Consider the following 23,068-nt stretch of genomic DNA (forward strand, 5'->3'; position numbering starts at 1 on the left):
CAAAAAACAATTTCAGCATCTGTTCTCTTTGCTATAATCTAAAGCTTTGATAGTGATAAATGTGCACTACAAACTCAGCCAGAATTAGTAAAATATATTCCTCAAAATGGCTAAGATGAGGCTGGGGCCAGGGCCGTAGCTCAATGGTAGAGCACTTGACTAGACAGAAGTACAGACTGACACACTGGATGGCTCTGTAGTTTAGTGCCGACCTTCTGATACTCACACAGACAGATGTTCTGAGAACATTCAGGAAATAGGAAAAATAAGTCCTGACCACCACTCACCGGATCTGAGAGGCCTCCACTGGCAGTGAGACGCTGGTGGGCATGCTGAGGTTCCCTTGGGGGACTGCTGGGGGGATGGGCTTTTGGGGTCGACGAGGTCCACGCCTTCTCTTTTTCTTATGTTTTTTGGTGAGTGCAGGAGGCTTGGTTTTTTTCCTGGGTTTCCTCTGCTGCTGGTGCTGAACTTTACGGGAGTTATCTCCTCTCAAGAAATTATCCTTTGGAATAAACAAAAAAAAATTTATTATTTTTTTTAAACTGAGGACTACTCACTGATCAACCCTACCTCACCCTCTCTCCTGGTGTGCTACTCTACAGTAGGGTGACTACAGATAACAATAATATTCTGTGCAGCTCAAAAAACCAGAATAATGACTCTGGAAGTTTTACCATAAAGATAGTTTAACCCGATTCAAACATCATATAATGTATACACGTTAATAGAAAAGAGCCCCCACTATGGCAATATCATGTAAAATTTGTGATGTTCCCAGGTGGCAGTTAAATCAAATTTAGTATTTAAACAATTGAGACTATCTGGAAAAACAATCATCTTCAAAAAGCCTGAAGTTCTTAATATTCTATATAATGTCTAAAATAAACTTATACCTATGTAATTATTCAATTCATATGAATTCAACATATATACATAGTTCATCCCACATTTAAAGACATTATGGGAAGTACTATAACATAAATTTTGTGTTTTATGTGAACTTACTCTTGTATGTGAAAACACAGATAAAAATCTACATAAATACAGTACAGAGAACATTAAATAATGACAAGGTAAACACCTCCCACAGGTATACAAAAGAAAAATTAATTATTTTTGGTTTGTGAGATTAAAAGGTAAGTAGATTTTAAATTGTGGGATAATAGAAAAGATCATTCTTGTCTAAAGGAAATAGCACAAACAAGAGAAAAAGTATAGTAAATGACTAGGTATGATCATAGATGAAACACAAAAGCAAGCTGTAAGAATTCTGGAATCAGAGTACATATTTCTTTGAATTTCCGTTAAACATTTTAAACTTTTATTTAACAGGCATTGCAGCGTTTTGGTTTTTTCTTCCCCCATTACTGGGGATAAGAACCCAGGGCCTTAAGCTCTACTGAGTTACACCTCCAGCCCCTAGATAGGATGACAGCTCCCCTGATGTGGTGAGATACATAGATGTCTAGAGAGCTATGGGAAAACTACCGGCGCACAGGAATAAAGGGGATGAAGACACAGACCAGGAAATCCATGACTCAGTCAAGACCTTTAAAATAATTTATACAGGCAGGGAGACAGAGAGAATGGACACTGAGGACACAGGTACATAAAACTGCAGAAATTAAGTGAGTAGGCAAGGGGGTAAGAGCCTACAAGGACAAAAGAGAGAGTGATGATATAACTAGCTTTCTTCAGTCAATAACATCAACTCTATCATCTGCCCACCATCTGATACAGACTAAAAGTCTGTTTCATCCCCAAACTGATGTTGAATCCTAATCCCCCAATGTGATGGTTTTAGGAGGTGGGGTTTCAATCACGAAGGTGGAGCCCCCATGTATGGAATCAGGGCCTTAATATGTGAGACCTCAGAAAGCAACAATGAGGTTGGCAGGGTATAATCCAAAAAAGAACCTGACCAGAACCCAACCATGCCTGCACCATCCAGAACTGAGAAATAAATATTGATTACAAGCTACTTTATCTTTGGTACTTTCTTACAGTCACCAAAACTAACATCACATTTTATCAATTCAAAATGTACATTTTAATCTCTCTGTAATAGGAAAGTGTAAATGTTGGTATCTTACATGAGCTGCCAACCAGGTAATGCTCGTTACAGTTGGCCCTGCCTTTATACACTCAACAGCGGTTATACTTCTTTGTGCTGGCATTACTTGAATTAGTATATGCACTGCTAGTATAACTTGTGTAGAAAAAATTTTTGTGTATGCAGAAAGGCACAAAGAATAGGAGAGTATAAAATTGTTAGAGAAGCAAATATTCACTACTGAAGAACTTAACTTACTACAACTCTAAATGAGAAAGGGAAATAACCACAAAGTGGATGATGATACATAATAGCAAAATACTGACTTTCACACATCAAATAATATAGCTAAGACCAGGAATGACATATAACATAAAAATTCATGTCTAAATAGGTTTTTAAAAGGCTCTTTTAGTAAGTCTAAAACAAAAATTCTAAGTGAAATAAAAATATTGAATCATTGGCAACATATTTTCTGAGTACAGTAGTTTTTATAACTGATGTCATCTTTGATTCTACAAATTCAGTAATAATCCACAACTGAATATATAAAGTTTATAGATAATAGTATTTGAGGATGAATAACTATCACTAGCATTAAAAACATTCAAAACAGGAAAAATAAAAATTAAAGCATAAATTCAACAAGTCTAAAAGATGATTTGATACCAAATATTTGACCAAAAAAAATTATTAAACTCTTTATGTCACAAAAACAATTTCCTTTTTCTTAAAGAGGTATTTCCTAGGCTTGTGGTTCTTTTGAGCCCAACACTTGAAGTCTACTTCTATGATGATCACTATTTAATAAAAGTGAGTGACCACCAACAACCAGCACTCAGCTCAGTGTCTACTTTAAGCAGCAGATCTTCAATGTGAGCACAGATCTTAGGTAAGATCAAGTCAGAGAGCTCCAGCCCTAGATTTAACAAGTCTGACTTGTGAGTTACCAATATCCACCTGGTAAAGGTGGCTGCCTCCTGACCTACTCTCCTAGCCTACACACACTGTGACCTTACTGATCATGCACATAGAACTACTCAAGATAGACATCTTGTTTTGCTCTTACTATTGGCCATTCCCACTTAGTTCTTTTAGAGAGCTAGAGCCCCCACTTGGCAGAGGATTTCCCAATGCCAATGATTCATTTGCCTAGCTTTAGTGAGTACTGGAATACTATTCATTTGCAACTTTCCGTCTTTTTGTATGCCAGGCCAAGCACCTTCTAACTTACCAACTGAGGTGTGACCAACCTGTTGGAACATCTTTTCTGCCTACCAATCTGTACCTCTTATGGTCTAAGCTTCTCCTGCCAATGGTTGTTTCACCTCAGTGGTTGAATTTACTTCCAAATCTTCACCCTTCCCAACCATGTGCCTAACCATTAATTTATTCAACATTCCCACATAAGAAAATGCAATGAACAAAAATGTTTCTGCTCTTGTAAAGTTTCCGCAATTATAGGAGAATATAGACAATGAACAAAATAATGTTAGGCAAATAAATGTTGGAAAGGACAATAAAAAGGTGGCACACGCCTGTAATCCCAGCAACTTGGGAAGCTAAGGCAGGAGGATCTAGAGTTCAAAACTAGCTGCAGCAACCTAGTGAGGTCCTAAGCAACTCAGCGAGGCCCTGTCTCTAATAAAATATAAAATTTGGACTGGGGATGTGGCTTGGTGGTTAAGCACCCCTGGGTTCAATCCCTATTACCAAAAAAGAGAGAGAGAGAGGTGGGGGGGGGGATTAAAAAACTGACAGGGCAGCAGGGAAGTAGAAAACTTTTCTGATGAGATATGTGATCCGAAACTTGAATGAAATAAAGGAGTAAGCCACGCAGAAACCTGAGAAAAGAACATCCCAGGAAAAGAGAAAACCAAGTGCAAAGCCCCCGAGAGGGAGCATATGTAGAATATCAAAAACAGCCAGAAAGTCAGCGCTGCTGGAATTCCAGGACGACAAGGGGAGGAGATGAAGCTGAAGAAGTGAGGCCCAGATCACAAAGTGCCTCAGAGACATTGGTGAGAATTTTGGATTTGACTCTAGATTGTGATAGGAAGTCATTAGAAGAGTTTAATCATGGGACTAAGATGATCAGATGTTTTAAAAAGCCTGCTTTAAAGGCCCATCCTTATATGATTCCACTGATAACATTCTAGAAAATATAAAAATTATAGAAACTGAAAAACAGATAAATGAAGATGGAGTAAAGGATTCGCTACAAGAGAATTTGAAGAAGTGATGAGACTATCCTTGATCATGGTGATGGTCACACAACTGTATCCACTTGTCAGAATAATAGCCAGAGTAGCTTCTGTGGATGTTTTCTACTTTCTTCGAATTAAATTCACAGTTCACGGGTATATATATATATATATATATATATATATATATATATACATATATGTATGTGTGTGTGTGTGTGTGTGTGTTTACAGGGGGGAGAGTATGGCAAAAGGAGATCACTTAGGATGCTGACTATAACAATAATCAAAGCAAAGATGATGGCAGCTTAGGCTAAGACACTGACAGTCAAGTTGGTAAAATGTGTTTGGGTTGAAGATATAACACAAAAGCAGCGCCAAGAGATTTCACACAGTTCTTGTCTAACCCAGAGTAAGTCTCTCATAGGGGCAATGAAGTAATTTTTGACCCAGAACAAAAGTAGCTAAAACCAGTGTCAGATTTTGTAACAGCCTTCAGACAGAAAATCAGTTTCAAAAATTTGTAAACACTTTTTCAAAACCTGATTAATATTTATTTTTACTTTGTCCCAATATAAAATATTCATTATTTTCTGAGTAATTCATATCATACTAATTCAACTTTAGGTTTGCTTTATTGAATTTGCCTAAGGAAGAATATTCAACCAGCTGAAAAGAATAAAGTGCTTTGAATTTCTTCGAAAGCCTTCACATAACAATCAATATACAAATAGTATAAGCTTCCCTACTTAACAATACTTTCCTAGTCTTAAAAGCCTCTAGAGGGAGGCTGGGTATGGTAACGGGCACCTGTAATCCCAGTATCTTAGGAGTCTGAGGCAGGAAGATCACGAGTTCAAAGCCAGCCTCAGCAAAAATGAGTTACTAAGCAACACAGTGAGACCCCTGTCTCTAAATAAAATACAAAATAGGGCTGGGGATGTGGCTCAGTGGCCAAGTGCTCCTGAGTTCAATCCCCTGTACCTTAAAAAAAAAAAAGAAAAAAAAAAGCTTCTACAGGGGCTGGGGTTGTAGCCCAGCAGTAGAATGGGTAGAATGTGTGCCTAGCACATGTGAGGCATTGGGTTTGATCCTCAACACCACATAAAAATAAACATAAAATTAAGGCATGCTGTCCATATACAACCATCTATCTATCTATCTATCTATCTATCTATCTATCTAAAGTACTCTAGAATCAAACAACTTTAAAATTCAAGCTGGCAAATTCTTCAGTGGTTTGAAAGTTGCAGGGCTCCTGTTACCAAAAGTCTGCAAAATCATCAATGAAAGTCCACAAAAGTGGTTCAAAAGCATACAGAAATTATTCTTTACCCATAATGTAGCCTGAAGACACAAACAAAAATGCCCAAATTTTAAATATTTTTAATTAAAAAGGGGGGAAAAAATCCAACATTTGTGTATATAGGTTAGTATCTAAAATTTTCAAAACATACAATCCATAAACGAACCCCAAAACAAATAAGGTTCTTGATGAGGCCAGTATATTACAATCAGGGAACCCAAGGTACAGAAAGGTTCAATCATCAGTCCCTAGTTATGCATTTAGTTAGTGGCAAAGACAGGGTCATAGGCCACATGTCCATGAAAACAGAAAGTGCTTATAGACAGCCGGAAGTGTCTTTCTCAACTTTTTGGTACATAAGGTAACCTAGCACAATCTCATGAAGTAACTATCTGATGGGTGAAAATAACATCAGTGAACTTTTTTTGTTTTGTTTTTGTGTTGTTGAGGAATCAAACCCATGGCCTTGCACTTTATAGGCAAGTGCACTACCACTGAGCTACATCCCCAGGCAAAAAATGAACTTTAATGTACAATTCAAAAATTCCATAAATTCAAACTTAAATGTTCTCAAAATTATTCTGAATCAACTGGGACTAACATTAACCAAAGCAATAACTAAATTAAACCAAATTATACAAAGTCTTGGCATTTAGTCAAAATCTTAGCAAATATTCAAGACATTTACAGAACTGTATATAAGAAAGCAAAAACCTAAAGAAAAAAGGGCAAAGAAAGAGTTTGGGAAATCTGCTGTGTGTAAGAAAATATATCTTAAAGAAAAGAGAGGTATAGGGGCTGGGGAAAAAACAGTGGAAAAACGCTTGCCTAGCACTTGTGAGGCACTGGGTTCAATTCTCAGCACCACATAAAAACAAATAAATAAAATAAAGGTATTGTGTCCATCTACAACTAAAAATATATTTGTATATATTTTAAAAAAAAGAAAAGAGAGGTATAGAATAGGGGTAGATAATAAACAAAATTAACTCATCTAAGTAGCTGCAGGTTTAATATCACTTATCCAAAAACTTAAGGAGCAAAAGTGTTTCAGACTTCGGAGTATATGCATAAAATTTAACTGATAAACATCCTTAATCCAGAAACCAAAATTTAAAGACTCCAAAATCTGAAATTTTTGAAAATCATGCCAGCACTCAAAAGGCTTTGAATTTTAAAACCTTTTGAATTTTACATTTTTGAATTAGGGAATGCTCAACCCACACCAAGTATCTTGTAAAACAGTGTTTCTAAAAATGAGGGTCTGAAATTAATTCAATGAGTCATGTTTAGCATTCTTAAAATCTTTTGGTCAGAGAATAGAAAATTTCAGGTGGTGAAAAATACTGTTTATAAAACTTGTGTCAGTGATTTATATATACACATAGTTTGTACTAGGTCACACAAAGTATTTTCTACTGTAGATAGTCATCAAAAGTTTGAAAGGCTATGTCACAGAAAATAAAATATGAGTTTACCATTTTTTTGGCATGTTCTTCACACAGAGGTGTCTGGTGTGTAATGTCAAAAACTGGCACAGAGCATTGCTGTCCATCTGCAAACTTGGCGGTGCAACTGGAGAAGAGCTGCTGAGAGCGGTTCAAGAGGATATCTGCATTTTTTAAAGTTAGGAATAAAATACTCTTAAATGCTAACTTTTCAATATCTATATAATTCACTGCTTCCCTTACTTATGTTTAATAAATATGAATTTTATTATCTGTAAAAACCTAAAGTACAAATCCAAATACTGATATGGTAAAATGTTAATAGTTGGATTGACCTTCATTATTTATAGGAGATACTTCTGAAGGAAGCCATTTTGCTAATAAGCTCCTAGTGCAAGTCTCTTTTATGGCCATTCTGAACCACTTTATGTTATTTGGAGAAGGATCATCTTCTTAACACATTTCACTCCTAAAATTTCCACTGTAACAACTATTTTTTTAAATAAACTTATTTTAAAAGAAAAAACTTTCTGCTTATGATATTTATCAAGAATAAAAATAGCTGGGCGTGGGGGCGCACACCTATAAGCTCACTGGCTTGGGAGTATGAGGCAGGAAGATCAAGAGTTCAAAACCAGCTTCAGCAAAAGCAAGGCACTAAGAAACTCAGTGAGACCCTGTCTCTAAACAGAAAACAAAAAAGGGCAAGGGATGTGGCTCAGTGGTTAAGTGCCCCTGGATTCACTCCCCAGTACGCACCCCCCAAAAAAGCTACTCAGTTCTAAATATTTAATAAAAGAGCTAATAAGATTTTATCTACAGTCTAAAGCTCCCTGGAAAATTTTTTCCTTAAGTATATAATCCTAAGAGACCTTTTTGCCTAGTCAGTGATATGTTAACTTATTTCCTTTCAAATTATTCTCCAAAACAGCAAATTAACCTTATAGCATCAGGCACACTGTAAAGCTGTATAACTATCTTGGAAGACTAAAAACTAAAACTTTGATTTAATTTTTCCATCAATAATTGTTATATAGTTACTCCTTATGAGCTACCTGGAACCACCTGTAGGATCGGAATTCTATTAATAACATATAATTACATGTTAGCCACTAGGAGATCCTATTTGCTATCAGTTTGGCTTATTTTGTTGTTATTTGGTCCTCTTGACTTTGATCCAGATTCTGAACTTAAGACAATTAGAAACTGAATCTCAATTTTGTCTAAAAGATAAGAATAGTACAATTTTATGCACTTGTGATTCCTACCTTTCCCAGCTCAGTGTCATGAGAATAAAATGTGTGTGTGTGTTGGGGGGCGGGAGGCGGGGCTGAACTAATATAAGCAGAAAAAAATTGTAAGATTTTAGGAAAATTAGAAGTCACTTAATAATTTCAAAAATTAAATAGTTACTATTTCAAAAGTCATTCACTTGATTTAAAAATGAAGCACAGTAATCATCTGCAGCAGAGCACCTGTCTAAAAATGCAGGAGACTCTGGGTTCAATCCCCTGTACCAAGGGACAAAAGGTACACAGCTCCAAGTGAGTTAAAACTTTTCCATGCACACTTGATCAAGTTAGAAGGATACGTTGGAAACAATGTCTGGTGAATGGAAGGGCTTTGTTAGTGCACTGCTCCCCCTTCATGGTTCCACTGCATGCTGCTGGTTCCACCTCCCTCAACTTGGTCCGGCTTATACTGAGGAAGAAAAAATACAAAATTAGTTTTTAAAGCACACGCTTAAGAATCTAATGCAGTTTTTCTATATTATGTCGGTACTCTGTAATATTCACATTATAACTATCTATAATACCCACAGTCATTAACTTGCAAATATGAGTTAAAGCAAGTACTATAAATACCAAATATGTTATTTCCCAAATCTACTGATATTCAAAGCAAAAAGTTTTATCACAATAGTTTTCAAATATATGGTCTTTTTGTTTTTTGGTACCGGGGATTGAACTCAGGGGCACTTGGCCAGTAAGCCACCTCCCCATCCCTATTTTCTATTTTATTTAGAGACAACATCTCACTGAGTTGCTTAGCACCTCGCTTCTGTTGAAACTGGCTCTGAACTTGCAATCCTCCTGCCTCAGCCTCCTGAGCCACTGGGATTATAGCCATCTGCAGCTGGCCCTTGTTTTTGTTTTTAAATGATATTTGATACCTTTTACTTTTCAAAAAGGTAATGGAGAAAAGTGATGAAGAACATGAGACTAGAATCAGACCCTGTTCCCAATTTCATCTCTACCTCTTACTAGCTGTGTGACAGTTAATAAGCCTCTGTTAAGAAACAACTTCCTCACTTGGAAAGGGAAGAGACAACAAGGTCCCCTCAGCTGGCAGGTGTGTTGTGAACATGGTTGTCAGTCACTGTTATCATTATCTTACTAGAATGTGGTCACCTTATGCTGCTAAATGATAAATATGCAAAACAAAACAAAACAAAAAACCCCTTGATCATAGCCAGGCACAGTGGTGCACACCTATAATCCCACTGGCTTGGGAGGCAGAGGTGGGAGGATCGAAAGCTCAAGGCCAGCCTCAGCAACTTAGTGAGACCTTGTCTTAAAATAAAAAAATAAAAAGGGGTGGGAATGTAACTAAGTAGTTCAATCCCTGGTAGCAATTTAAAAAAAAAAATAATTAATTAAATTAAAAGGACTGGGGAAGCAGCTCAGGGTAAAGCCCCTTTTAATCCTCAATACCAAAACCCAAAAAATAAAAATTAACTTGCTCTTATATATATAGCAAAGGGAACACTAAGATGCAGTGACTGAGCTACTCTCAAGCCCTAAAACATACTCATTTTGGACAAATTTTAAAATTTTGCATTATGTGTAACTCCGGGTTTCAACACTTAAATGCTGTTTCCACTTTTTTCATTTAATATATATATATATTTTTTTTATTGTTGGTTGTTCAAAACATTACATAGTTTCATTTAATATTTAATATATTTAACTTACTTTTAGATTTTATGAACCGGCAATGTATGCATATGGTTCCAAAAATAATAATTCTACAAAACATCACAAATTGTTAGGCCTTTACACATGCCTGAATATGGAGGGAAAATCTTAATAAACTGACTCACAAACCAGGCATGAAAATCAAAGAAATCCTGTGTTGTTTCTAGTATCTATAAGGATCTCAATAAAATGATTTATACTAAGTAGATAAAGTCATACAGAATCTAAACTATGAATTTACATAATGTTCAAATAAAAAATACTTCTATTATAATTATAGAAACAGTTAATGGAAATAGATAATCAAGCCCTGCCATAGAACTTGCTTTAATTAAGAGTTCTACAAGATTTATCAAGATTACAAGGATGAAGAAGAGGGTCATTTCAGAAGTAAACCATTTATTCCTAATAGTTTTATATACTGCCCCCCAAAAGGTGTTTACATTATTAACTTTAGTCCTGTAAAAAAGATACATAATTTGAAATAAATATTTTTGGCAGCTAAGCCCAAATTCTCTTTCTCTTTATTTAAATAGAAGGTACCTCTCTATACTGAAGGGATAATTTTCATTGAACACACAAATTATTTACCTATCTACCACCCCTACTATACAACATATTCCCTCATTTTCTTTCTAAACTTTCAAAGAAACCATCTGTTTCATTTTTTTCAATCACCTAATGTTCCAATTTATTGATCTCTTAAAATGAATCTGAACTCAGAATTTCAATATCCCCATGGATAGATTAAGGTTAAAATTATGTTAGATATATTTTATTACTCAAATAATCCCAACAAAGCAAAGAGAATTACTAAAACATTTTGATGTTTTTAATATAAAAATATCTACAAGTTGCCTTTTTGCATGCTCTATAGTATCCCTAATAAACAATCATGCTCCCACATAAACAATGCCATACAAACACAAGACACCAACAACACTCGTCAGTGTAGGACTATACACCACCAGAGTCAAATACACGTCTATGTACTTTAGGCTATTTCAGTGGCTTAGTCTGCTTATCAAAAAGAATGAAAAAGCTGTTAGATTAACACCTTAATATTATTCAGCTTATATACAAACTATATTTTATAAGATACATATTAGAAGGCAATCATTAAAGTTTCAGTTTCTAAAATATTTATCTAAATGTCTTCTGTGGAACTAGGACTTTGATACCAAAATTATCAAATAAATAGAGAATATCATGTAACTAAAACTAATTTTTGTGAACCTAAAATACAATGTACCAGTAATAAGCAATAACCAAAGAACAACTATGACACATTGCTATATGATCATCAGTAGTTTACTGCAATGGGCAATAAACTTTTCATTAATCAAGAGTGACATAATGAAATGATATCGAATAAATTTTAAAATAGTAATAGAATCCATCTTGGTGTGTTATTTTATTATTTGGTGACATTTATCATTTTCTTCCCATATCACTAAAGTCAGTTTGGAGGATGTTCTGAAAACAACCAGTTAATAATCATAGAAAAAGCTGACAGTGTAGCTCAGTGGTAGAGTACTTGCCTAGCAAGTACAAGGTCCTTGGTTTTGATCTCCAGCAGAAGGAAGGATGGAATGAAGGAAGAAAGGGAGGGAGGGAGGGAGGGAGATGGACATAGATAAAACAGTCTTCCACATAAATACCAAATTGTCCCAATCTCAATGTGTAAACTCTTACATCTCTGACAATATCATAACAATATGTGACTTGATGTATATAATATTTATATATAAATTGTATTATGCTGCATATAGCTACACTTTCTTGAAATTATACACTTGAGAGCAATATACCATCTAAAACATTTGATATCATTATTTTACAATCTCTGTCAAACTGAGTGAATTGTTTTAACAAATAAACAGACCTTCATATATTCAATAATATTCATTCTTTGAACAACACTGGAGATACAAGAACTAAATGGACCTTCATCCTGCACTCATGGAAATTACTGTCTAGCATGAGAGATTTATTCAAGTAACTCATAAATCACTATTAAAAAATTAGAACAAATATTTTTTCTTCACTTTATCAATAACCCACCAGTTAGAGACATTTCAATATTCAAACTCCTAATCTTTTTCTACACATATATACTCAAAGTTGTCATCTGAAAATGTAACACTGAGAAGTGTGAAATAGCAAACTCAATAAAGACTTAGGTCTCCTAGACTTTAAAAGAATCCTTTTTTAAAATAAATTTTTAGTTGTAGACAGGACAATACCTTTGTTTATTTATTTATTTTTATTTTTATGTAGTACTGAGGATTGAACAACAATGACAACCAGGTGCAGTGGCACATGCCTATAATTCCAGTAGCTCAGGAGGCTGAGGCAGGAGGACCACAAGTTCAAAACCAGCCTCAGCAACTTATCAAGAGCCTGTCTCAAAATAAACATTAAAAAAAGGATGTGGGTCAGTGGTTAAACACCCCTGGGTTCAATTCCTGGTAACAATTAAAAAAAAAAAAAAAGAAAAGAAAAAAAAAGATGAGTGGAAAAGAAGAATAATGTTTACAGTGCTTATTCAGTTATATCAATGGAGCTATGGAGATTTCCCCCTTCTTTTTTCTGTATTTTTCCAAATTTTGCTCAATAAACAAGCATCTGCATTACAAACAGAAGAGCTGTTTCTTCCCCCTAAAGAAATGCAATGTAATAAAATATGTTGAACATGTTGGGCAAAGCATACTCAGGAGATTAAGACAGAAGGATCACAAGTTTGAGGCCAACTTGGGCAACTTAGATCCTGTCTCAAAATAAAAAGTAGGAACGATCTGAGGATGTAGCTCAATGGTGGAGCACCCCTGGGTTCAATTCCCAGTACCACTAAAACATAATGAGTGAGGGCTGGGGTTGTAGCTCAGTGGTAGAGTAACTTGCCTCGAATGTGTGAGGCACTGAGTTCAATCATCAGCACCACATAAAAAAATAAACAACAACAACAATGAGTGAATGAATGAAAGAAAACTGAACACATACTAGGTGGGGTAGTTATATGAAATACATGGAAAAGAAAAATCTTAAATAATACAAGCAAAAAAACATGTCCTTTTAATAAAACACATTTTTCTTTTGTTACTAAAAAAACTATATTACTTTCAAATAACATGAAATTTTTTAGCACTAAAACAGATAATACTCTCAACCTTCTAAAAATAAACTGTAATTAAATTCCAGCCAAAACTTCAGTAATGCTTTTACTATCATATCAGTACATGGCAGTACTATTCTGTCACCTGTGTGGTGCTTTTTTCCGGAACAACAAAACCAAAATGCAGTCTCAAATATTTTAGGTTTAAATGGTCATTGTGCCTTAACCACCCTCTCCAAAAATACAGAAAACAAAATACAAACTGAGACAAGTTCCTTAGAACAAGTGGCTCTGTGTGGCTCTAACCTGGTTCGAGTGCATGCTGCTCTCCGAAGTTCTTGTATTAACTGACCAGTACATTCCGGTTCTTTACTGGCTGCCTGCAGCAATGCTTTCCTAAATGTATGACGGCATTTCTTTTGACGAGATTCTGCCCTTTCCAGGCGGCAGAGGTGCTTGTATTTCTGCTGAAAGTAAGTGCAAAGTTGGGTCACCCTGGAGCTCCTACTCTCCGCATCATCGTCATCTGGCCTGGAAAGTGCAAGGAGAGAAGTAAAAAACCAATTACACATTAAGCTCATTTTAGAAAGGGGAAATGAGAATAAGGAAAGGGGGCTAATGAACAGGGGTAAAACCTTGGTGGCAAGTGAGTAAGTGGTTAAGAAAATTAGAGCATGAGATTTCAATAGAACTGAAAATTATATTTCAACTCAACACAAGGCAGCAGAGACAATCCAGGGCTTTAAGACGCTTACCCTTCTTAGCATGTCATCATTAGACACATAATGCCCAGGACTTTCTGAATTTTAAATGAATAGGGACTCACAGAGAAAACCACTTATTTACCTTTACTTACTAAAAACTGAATAAATGACAGCACAACTCAATAAAAGATAGATCAGTCATATCAGAAATAGAGCAGTGAATTCTAATAGTACATTACCTAGGAACTGCCCTTTTAAGACATTCTGGTTTTTAACTACCTTTTCTTGCTAAGTACTTAAAGAATTCTGAGGCCAGGCATCCTGATGCACACCTGCAATCCCAGTAACTTGAGAGGTTGAAGTAAAAGGATTCCAAGTTTGAGGCCAGCCTGGTCAACTTAGCCAGACACCTTGTCTCAGAATAAAAAGGCTAGGAATCGGGGGCTGGGGATATATATAGTGCATTTGGTAAAGTGCTTGCCTCGAACACACAAGGCCTTGGGTTCAATCACCAGCAACAACAACAACAACACCAGAGACAAAACACACATTTTCTCATCATATACTAATGTGATTGAAAGGTGATCCCTACTGAAGTATTATTTGGAAAGGACGCTGAGCACATCTAGGCTTAATAAGAAACAGTGCTATGATTAGTTAACATTGTCTACCATCAGCAAGGTTAAACTGTTCACTTTATTTATTGTTAGGAATAATACACAAGACCTAAAGACTAACCTGTTATTTTATTTCTCTTCTATCTTAACATAAATGCCATCATACATGTGACGCCATAGACTATATATTATCTTACTAATCTGTAAATCATTGCTTGGTTTCTCTTGTTTAAAGTGGTATTATCCTCCCCCCCCCACCCCCCCAATGACATGTAACAGGCTATTCTTCAAACTTCTGTTAGGAGTCTTTTCTTGAAGCATGTCCTCTTCACTACAACTTCTACTACAGATAGATAAACTGAAGATTTTACTTCAATCTTATCACTTATTCAACATTTATTGTGTGTCTATTATGTTGAGTACTATAGAAGAGAAAATAAAGTTTTGAAGAAGAGCCTGCAATGTAATTCAGACAAGATAACACATTCCAAAGTTAAATAATTCAAGAGGCTAAAAGTGATGATGCAAACAGCAAGGCACACAGATCAACAATTCAAATATTTGAAAACAAATTAGAAAAACCTAGGAGCATCTTAAAACTTCAGATTCCCAAGACCTACACTGATTAACTAAACCAGAATCTCCATGGGGCAGGCCCAAGAATCTTTTATTTAAAATTGTTCCCCAGAATCTCATAGCAGATCTATATTTGGGGTTCAGGTAGGGCCAGTAAGTGCTACAAACACCTTTAATACAAGATAAATAACAGTTAAGTCCATGAGAAATACGGATAATGTGCTACAAAAGTTCACAAGAAAGAGTGCTGCAGGAAAGGCCCTGAAGAAGAGCTAACAACAGAGCTGGATCTTGAAGACAGGGTAGAAGTTAAAGATGTGGAGAAAAGGAAAAAAGGCTCATCAATAAGGATAAACACTTTAAGCCAAGGTACAGAGACAACTGAAAACTGTAGTACTAAGGAGCTTGGTTTGGCTAAGGTATAGGACGTGCTGGGAAGTGATGGTTGGTAAAATTTTATAAATCTAAATGCCAGATGAAAGAGTTTAACCTTTATTTCACAGACAATGAAGAATCTATGTAAATTTTTTAAAAATGGGTATCAATATAATAGAGATGTGCATGAGAAAGATTACAGTGCTAGCAGATACAGAAAAAGCAGAGGAAGAAACAGAAGAGAGCAATTAGAAAACTATTAGCAAACTCCAGGTAAGAGATAATAAGGGCAGCAGCATGGAGAACGTGAGTGGTAATATGTGAGCAGAAAAGACAAACTGGGAAAGGAAGCCAGCTGTTCCTATCAGGGCTAGGGAAGGACAGTAGTACCATTTATGAAATAAGGAACTGGATCAATAGCAAATTTGGAGAAGAAAATGAATCCTATTTCAGATAAAAGGAAAAAAGGAACTTTGGGGTGCTAGGGATAAGGGCCTTACACATGCTTGGCAAGTGCTCTATGACTAAGCTACACCATCAGTCCACTGAGGTAAAAAGCACAAATTTCAGAGTCAACAACAAACAACTCAAAGACTGGGGAATGATGAAAATAAGAGACAAGACAGATAACAGAAAGAAAAACACACATAAGGGCCATTATCAGAAAAGAATTAACTTAATTTGGCAACTGGATATGAAGAATAAGAAACTTAAGGGTGACTTAATGACTATGAATCTGCATAACAGAGAATGGAAGGGCAATTGGTAAAAAAGAAAGAAAAAGAAAGGGCTGATAGGGGTCTTCCAGGGAAGGCAAAGCTTGGGTAGATCATCACTCAACACAACAGTTATTTCAAAGACACTATTACTTGAGGAAAGATGGGCTAAATCAGTGCCCCTCCAGTTCATTGTGGAAAGATGCACTAGATGTTGAGGCATGTTATGTGATTATAAAGAAGCTTCAAAAGCTTACTCATAATTTCCATTCTTATCTTGTCACACACCAGTAACAAACAGTTTGTATACTGACACAGGTCCACAGACCATTGCCAGCAGCTCCAAGATGCTTCCCATTAATATGACATTAATATGGCAAGCCTGGTTGCTAAGAAGAGCAGTGAGTGAATTGGGAAGAGAGAGGCCAGTTTCCCCTGAGTGAACTTTTCTCATCTATGAGAGACATAGCTGGCCTGCTTATCTCCAAATGTGAAGAAAATAAAATTATATCTGTAAAGTCACAATATAAGTACAGTTATTATTAATATTGAAACATTATCAGTAAAAACCAAACACACACCAACAAATTCCAAACTTGACATTCTGAGACTCCGGGCTTATCCATAATCACAAGAATTGACAGAAAATTCTCCAAACAAAATTAACTTTATTAAGACAACAGCAGCAAAATGGTAACATTGCTGATTAAAAAAAAAAACAAAACAGGGGAATCAAAAAGAGAAACTGGTAAGAAAAATATATAGTAAATAAAACGATGAATTTAACTGTAGAAATGCTGAATTTAAGGTATTAACAGAATATTTGTTGAGAAATATCCAACAGGTAGTTCAAACTCAAAAGAACAGTCAGATATATTTGGGAGACTTGGCAGGCGGATCACTAGAACCCAGAGGTTCAAGACAAGCCTATGTAACAGCAAGAACCTATCTCAAAAGAACTTGTTTTTGAATTTAAGAAAAAACAATGGTCAGACATGAGAAAAAGATCTGAGTCATTCATATAGAAATAACAGGTGAAACAATGGAAGAATGGTACACTTATGGCAGTTAGGAACTCTTAGGAACTTGCCACTCTAAAGCACCTATATACTAGGTGCTTTATGGATGCATTGTTGCTCTGAAAGGAAGTGCTTGATCAAAAAAACGAAGAAATCATAAATAGAAAAAGTTCAGAACTGAAGCTAAACTTGTAGGTAAGGCGAAAAGAGGGTTTGAAATGGGCTTCTTTGAGAGTGCATGCTGATATCAACTCTCATCCCTACAAGATCAAGTGGTTGAACTTGACTGAGAATCCATAAGGCCAGGACCTACCAAATCAAAAATTATCATGCCAAAGAAGATATAAGCCATCCTGCATGACAAAAAGAAAAAACAACAAATGAGATTTACAAGGGCATCAAAGGTTGGAATTATGAATATAAAACTGTTATGTATGAGATGTTTAAAGTATGAATTTTATGAAGAAAGAAATATAAAAGAAAAATAGGAATGGCCAAACAAGATTGAAAATAAATGGAAACCCTATAAATAAAAAAAATTTAAGTCAAAAATACATAAATACTTTGCTCCAAATAAAGAAAACAAGGCATGAAGCCTGGTGGCATACACTTGTAATCCCAACCACTCTGGAGACTGAGTCAGGAGGATCACAAGCTGAAGGCTATCATCAAACACTTAGCAAGACCTTGAAAAAAAAAATTTTTTTTAAAGGGCTGGTTTTGTAAGTCAGTGGAAGAGAGCCCGCCTGGCACTGCTCAAAGACCTGGGTTCATTCCCCAGTGCAAATAAATAAATAAACAAACAACAAACAAACAAATAAGTGGCAAGCAATCATATCTATCTTCACTACTTCTATTCAACACTTGGCTGAAGATCTTAGTACAGTAAGGCCAGAAGTAGCAATAAAAGGCTTAAAGATCAAAAGGGTGAAAGTGAAATTGTCCATATTTATAAATGACATGATTGTTTGCAAGGAAAGTAATAGATTTTATAAAAAAAAAAAATCTGAATAAGTAAATTTATTAAAATTGTAGTATATATTGACAACTGCAGGTCACTTAACAACTAGCAAATACTGTCATTAAATACTAGTAAAAAATTTCAAGATAAGTTTAATAAAATATATAACAATAAAGATTTTAAGTGACCTAAAGTGGTATCCCACATTCATGGATTGGAAGATATAACACTGTTAAAACATCAATTCTCTTCAAATTGATTTATGATAAAAACCACAATTACAATTTTATCAAAAATGATAATTTCATTCAAGAATTCCTATAGGAATGCAAGTATCTAAACTAGTCAAAATAACTGTGAAAAAGGACAAAATTGTATAATTCAAGTCACTGAATTTCTAGACTTACTCTAGAACCACATTAATTAAGATATTAAATATAGAAGTGACCTAAAAAGGGCTGGGGTTGTGGCTCAGTGGTAGAGCGCTCACCTAGCATGTGAGAGACCCTGGGTTCGATCCTCAGCACCACATAAAAATAAATAAACAAAATAAATATATTGTGTCCATGATAACTAAAAAAAAATTTTAAAAAGCCAGGTTAATACACCAATATATGGTCCATTATTTCACAAAAAAGTACCAAAAAACATGAATAAAAAAATGAAGATTTTTCATCAAATATGCTAGAATAACTAGATACCCATAAAAGAATGAATCTTGACTCCAACCATACCACCATATGAAAATAAGTAAGACAGGTTATATATCTAAATTTTTATGCTAAAGATAGAACTATGAAGTTCTTAAATACAACAGAGGAGAAAATCTTGAATGGTCATAAACATTTAAAAATGGTATGCAGAATGTACACACCATTTTTTTATGGTATGTACATTCTTTTTTATTTTTTTAAAATAAAAAAAATAAAAAGAAATGCAATAAACTTGACTTATTTAATATTAAAAACTGGTACTAATCAAAAGATACCATTAAAAAAATAAAAAGGCAAGTAGCAGACTAAAGGAAAACAATCTCAACCATATATATAACAAAAAGAAATATCCAAAATATATAACAAAAAAATACGTTAAGAAGGAGGCAGGGCTGGGGATGTGGTAGAATGTGATAGAATGCTTGCCTATTAACCACAAGGCCCTGGGTTTGATCCCAGGCACTACCAAGAGGCTTGAAAATATACTTCCCCAAAAATTATTTTTGAATGTCCAATAAGTACATGAAATGGTAAAAAATCATCAGTTATTGGGGAAATACAAAGTAAAATGACAGTGACAATGAGATATCATTTCATATCTCATTAGAATACTAAGGGTGAGGGGCATAATTCAGTGGTGGGATGCTTGCCTGGCATTATGAGGTTCTAGGTTTGATCCACAGCACTGCAAAAAAAGAGAGAGGAAAAAAAAAAATAAAGTAGTAAGAGCTTGAAAGTATTCCCCACATTTTTGTGTCGGAACTTGATCCCCAAAGCCAAGGTGCTACGATGTGAAGCAAATAAGAGGTGACTATGTAGTTAAGGGGGATTAATGCCCTTCTCACAAGGATGGATTAATTTTTGCTAAATTGGATTAGTTACTTGGAAAGTGGGCTGTTATAAAGCAAGATCAGCCTTGTGTTTGGTCTCCCCTACAAAAGCCTACTTGCTCTTTTACTTTCCAACTACGTTATGATGCAGCACAAGGACCTCACTAAAAGCCAAGCAGATGCCACCACCATGCTCTTGGAATTCCCAGCTTCCAGAACAAAAATCCAAAAACCTGTATGCATTGAAAATCATCCAATTTCAGGTATTCTGTTATAGCAACAGAAAAAAAATTTTAAAAGACAAATACATAAAACTTTAAAAAGACTGACACCACCAAATGTTGGAGAGGATATTGAGCAATAAGAATTCGCATACATTACTAATGGGAGTATAAAATGGTACAAACACTTTAGAAAATGGTTATGGTTAAGACTTCTTGTGAAATTAAGTACCTATATGGTGTAAGCTTGAGAAGAATGTATATTTTACAATTCAAAGACAAAAACAGGTTGAAAACAAAGAGATGGAAAAAAATATATGTGAAATAGTAACCATAAAAAGAGCTAGAATAGCCATATTATCATAAAACAAAATATACTTCAAAACAAAAAAGTTTATTTTTAAAATGATTAAAGTATCAGCACATAAGGAAAACACAGTATTATAAACACACATGTAACTAATGGAGTCCCAAAATAAAAACTGACAGAACTGAAGGGAAAAATCAATAATTCCACAATAACATGGGGACTTCAATACTCCACTCGTTATAATAGAAAATCATCAAGGAAATAAAATAATCAGATAATCTCTAAGGCCCGCTGGTCATGGGGGAGCACATCTGTAATCCTAGCTAGTCAGGAAGCTGAGGGGGAAAATCCCAAGTTCAAATCTGGCCTTGGCAACTTAGACCCTGTCTCAAAAAAAAAAAATAAAATAAAAAAGGACCAAGGACATAGCTCAGTAGTAGAGCTCCCCTGGGTTCAATCCCCAGTACCAATAAAAAAAAAAAAAAAAGGAAGAAATCTCCAAGGTCCCTTTCAATTCTAAACTCTATTACAAATTCTAAATTCTATGACTAATTCACCAAGAAAACTTAAGATTAGCTTTGCTCAAATAATATGGTACATTTCTTTCCAAATGATAACTACTTTACCTCCATTATATCAAAACTAGATCCAATAAGAGAAAAATATTAGTACAAAATCTATCTGCTACAATGGTGCTTAAAAAATTAAAATAAAAGCAAAAAAGAAGGCTTACGTGTGTCTTTCATATCTGAGGGTTTCTCGGATAGACCATGCAACCTGGTATGGTGAAGCCTGTTCTGAGTCCTCCAGTTCCTCTCCGCTTTCTTCAGACCAGTCCAACCCTGTGGCAGACAGAGGATATTCAAGTTAGAAAAAAATTTACTTTGACTAAAAACTTAGATCTAAAAAATAGATATCCAAAATACATAAGCCAACACCAGCAAGTACTATCATAGTGTTGAACAAATGCCTCCAGTATTTCTATCACTACAAAGGCATTAATAATAAATATATGATATATGCTCAGGTTTTGAAAAAATGACATTATAACAAAAAATCTATGCTATATTAAGGATGGACTTTTAATAGGCTCTTTACTAATGGAGTCGACACAACAGAAGCAAAGATATAGAGTTCAGGACACATAAAAGGTAAAATTTTTAAGTATCAAAATATCATACACTAAAACAGTATCAGAAAAACATATTCAAGAGGGTTAAGAAAAGAAGTCCTATGTATGTAATGTTCTAGCAAGAAAAAAGTCAAAAGGTGGTAATGGAGTCACCTTCAACAAAGAAAGGCCCTGGAATAAACTATCAAAGGCAGACACACTCCATCTTTCCCCCAATACATGTGGAGGAAAGGAAAGGGTTCCAAGGATTAGGCACGGCACTCCCATGGGAAAAGCAAAGGGTGGGATACCGATGTTCAATTAAATGAAGTTTGGGCCTTCTTTCAATTCCTTTAAACAAGAGCTTCCACATTTTGTGCTTCATTTGCTAAAACAAGTTTAGAGGAGATAAAACGTAGAAACATGGTATCAATGATGCTTAACTGTTTTGTTAAATGCTATAATTTTTAATGACAGGATAACTATTAGCTTCTGACATAAAGGTTTTCCCCGTTTAAAAGTTTATATTCTGAAGATGTCTTGACAAATAGATGTTGCATAGCCTAAAGAATAACTGAGTGTGTGGGATCATGCAATTTCAATATACTCATGCCACTATGAAAGTTATTAGACATCTTGATTTTATGTCTTCCTACATGAGAACTTCAAAAATCAAAAGAGCATTCTCATTAGACAGTTATATTTAAAAGGATCTCATGGACTTCTTTCATAGTTTAAATGAGTTTACATGTGCCAAATAGAGAAATTAAGAAATGGATAATTGAAATGCAAATTATAAATGCTTAAAATTAAATTACATACTGCCACTGGTAAAAGAAACTTCAAATCTAGTTCCAAGATGACCCTTTATGGTGTCAGGTCACCTTAAAATGTGAGTACTTACTACTAAGTGCAAGAATCAAAATTTGTAGGGAAAAAAAGAAAAAGAAACAATTAAGTGATGATAACAACACCAATGTCAGTGAGGTCTTTCAAAGTGATACTTAAGGCACCTTTAAAAAAACAGAATATGAAGGCTGGATCAGGAGGACTTAAAGTTGGAGTTTAGCCTGAGCAACTTAACAAACCTTAAGAAATTTAGCAAGACCCTGTTTCAAAATAAAATGGGCTGAAAATGTGGCTCAGAAGTTAAGTGTCCGGTTCAATTTCCAGTACCAAACACAAAACACAATATGATCTATCTTTTGTTGACAGAAGTAATGATATTTTCTACTAAGACACCTACACTTCCTCTGAAAAAGTCAAGACCTGAGTTGTGTTTTTCCTGCTGAGAAATTAACTATCCAATACAGCAAACCTTTGATCTTAGGTTATCGCCAGTTTTAATATTAACTAACTGATATGACCAGCCCAGACAGAACTATAAAAGCTAATTAGAAGACTAAATTTTTCTTTAAGCACTCTTTGCTGACATAAACAAAGACTATGTTTGGTTCTAAGATTACATTACAATTTCTCTAAAATAAACTTTGCTGTAAATGACTTTAAATTTAAAAAAATAAAATAAAAAGGCTGAATTTTGGGGCTGTGGTTGTAGCTTAATGATAGAGTGCTCACCTACCACCTGTGAGGCACTGGGTTCCATACTCAGCACCACATTAAAAAATAAATTAAACAAAAGTCCATTGTGTCCATCTACAACTAAAAAACATTTTTTTTAAAAAAAAGGCTGATTTTTTTTGTAAGTTCATTCAAAATTAATAGCCCCCAACATAAAATTCCAGTTTCAAAAGCTGAAGAATTTTCAACATCCACAAATGAATGAAATTATAAATTAAAATGTAGTG

At 34.9% G+C, this 23,068-nt stretch overlaps 1 protein-coding gene across 15 annotated transcripts in view; it reads right to left on the reverse strand.

Moving 5' to 3' along the window:
• Ino80d (INO80 complex subunit D) overlaps window positions 1-23,068 on the reverse strand; it is a 65,491-nt gene that overhangs the window by 13,799 nt on the left and 28,624 nt on the right. For all 15 annotated transcript variants that reach the window (XM_058578236.1, XM_058578228.1, XM_058578235.1 and 12 more), the window contains 5 exons: window positions 20,883-20,991; window positions 13,414-13,638; window positions 8,606-8,715; window positions 7,045-7,178; window positions 288-505 (listed from right to left, as the gene is read on the reverse strand). In XM_058578236.1, the coding sequence (XP_058434219.1) occupies window positions 288-505; window positions 7,045-7,178; window positions 8,606-8,715; window positions 13,414-13,638; window positions 20,883-20,991 (796 nt within the window). The remainder of the gene's footprint in view (window positions 1-287; window positions 506-7,044; window positions 7,179-8,605; window positions 8,716-13,413; window positions 13,639-20,882; window positions 20,992-23,068) is intronic.

The sequence above is a fragment of the Marmota monax genome, unplaced genomic scaffold, assembly GCF_021218885.2.
Source record: "Marmota monax isolate L192 unplaced genomic scaffold, Marmota_monax_Labrador192_F-V1.1 WCK01_AAM20220418_F8-fsc00095, whole genome shotgun sequence".
In the NCBI taxonomy this organism is placed as follows: domain Eukaryota; kingdom Metazoa; phylum Chordata; class Mammalia; order Rodentia; family Sciuridae; genus Marmota; species Marmota monax.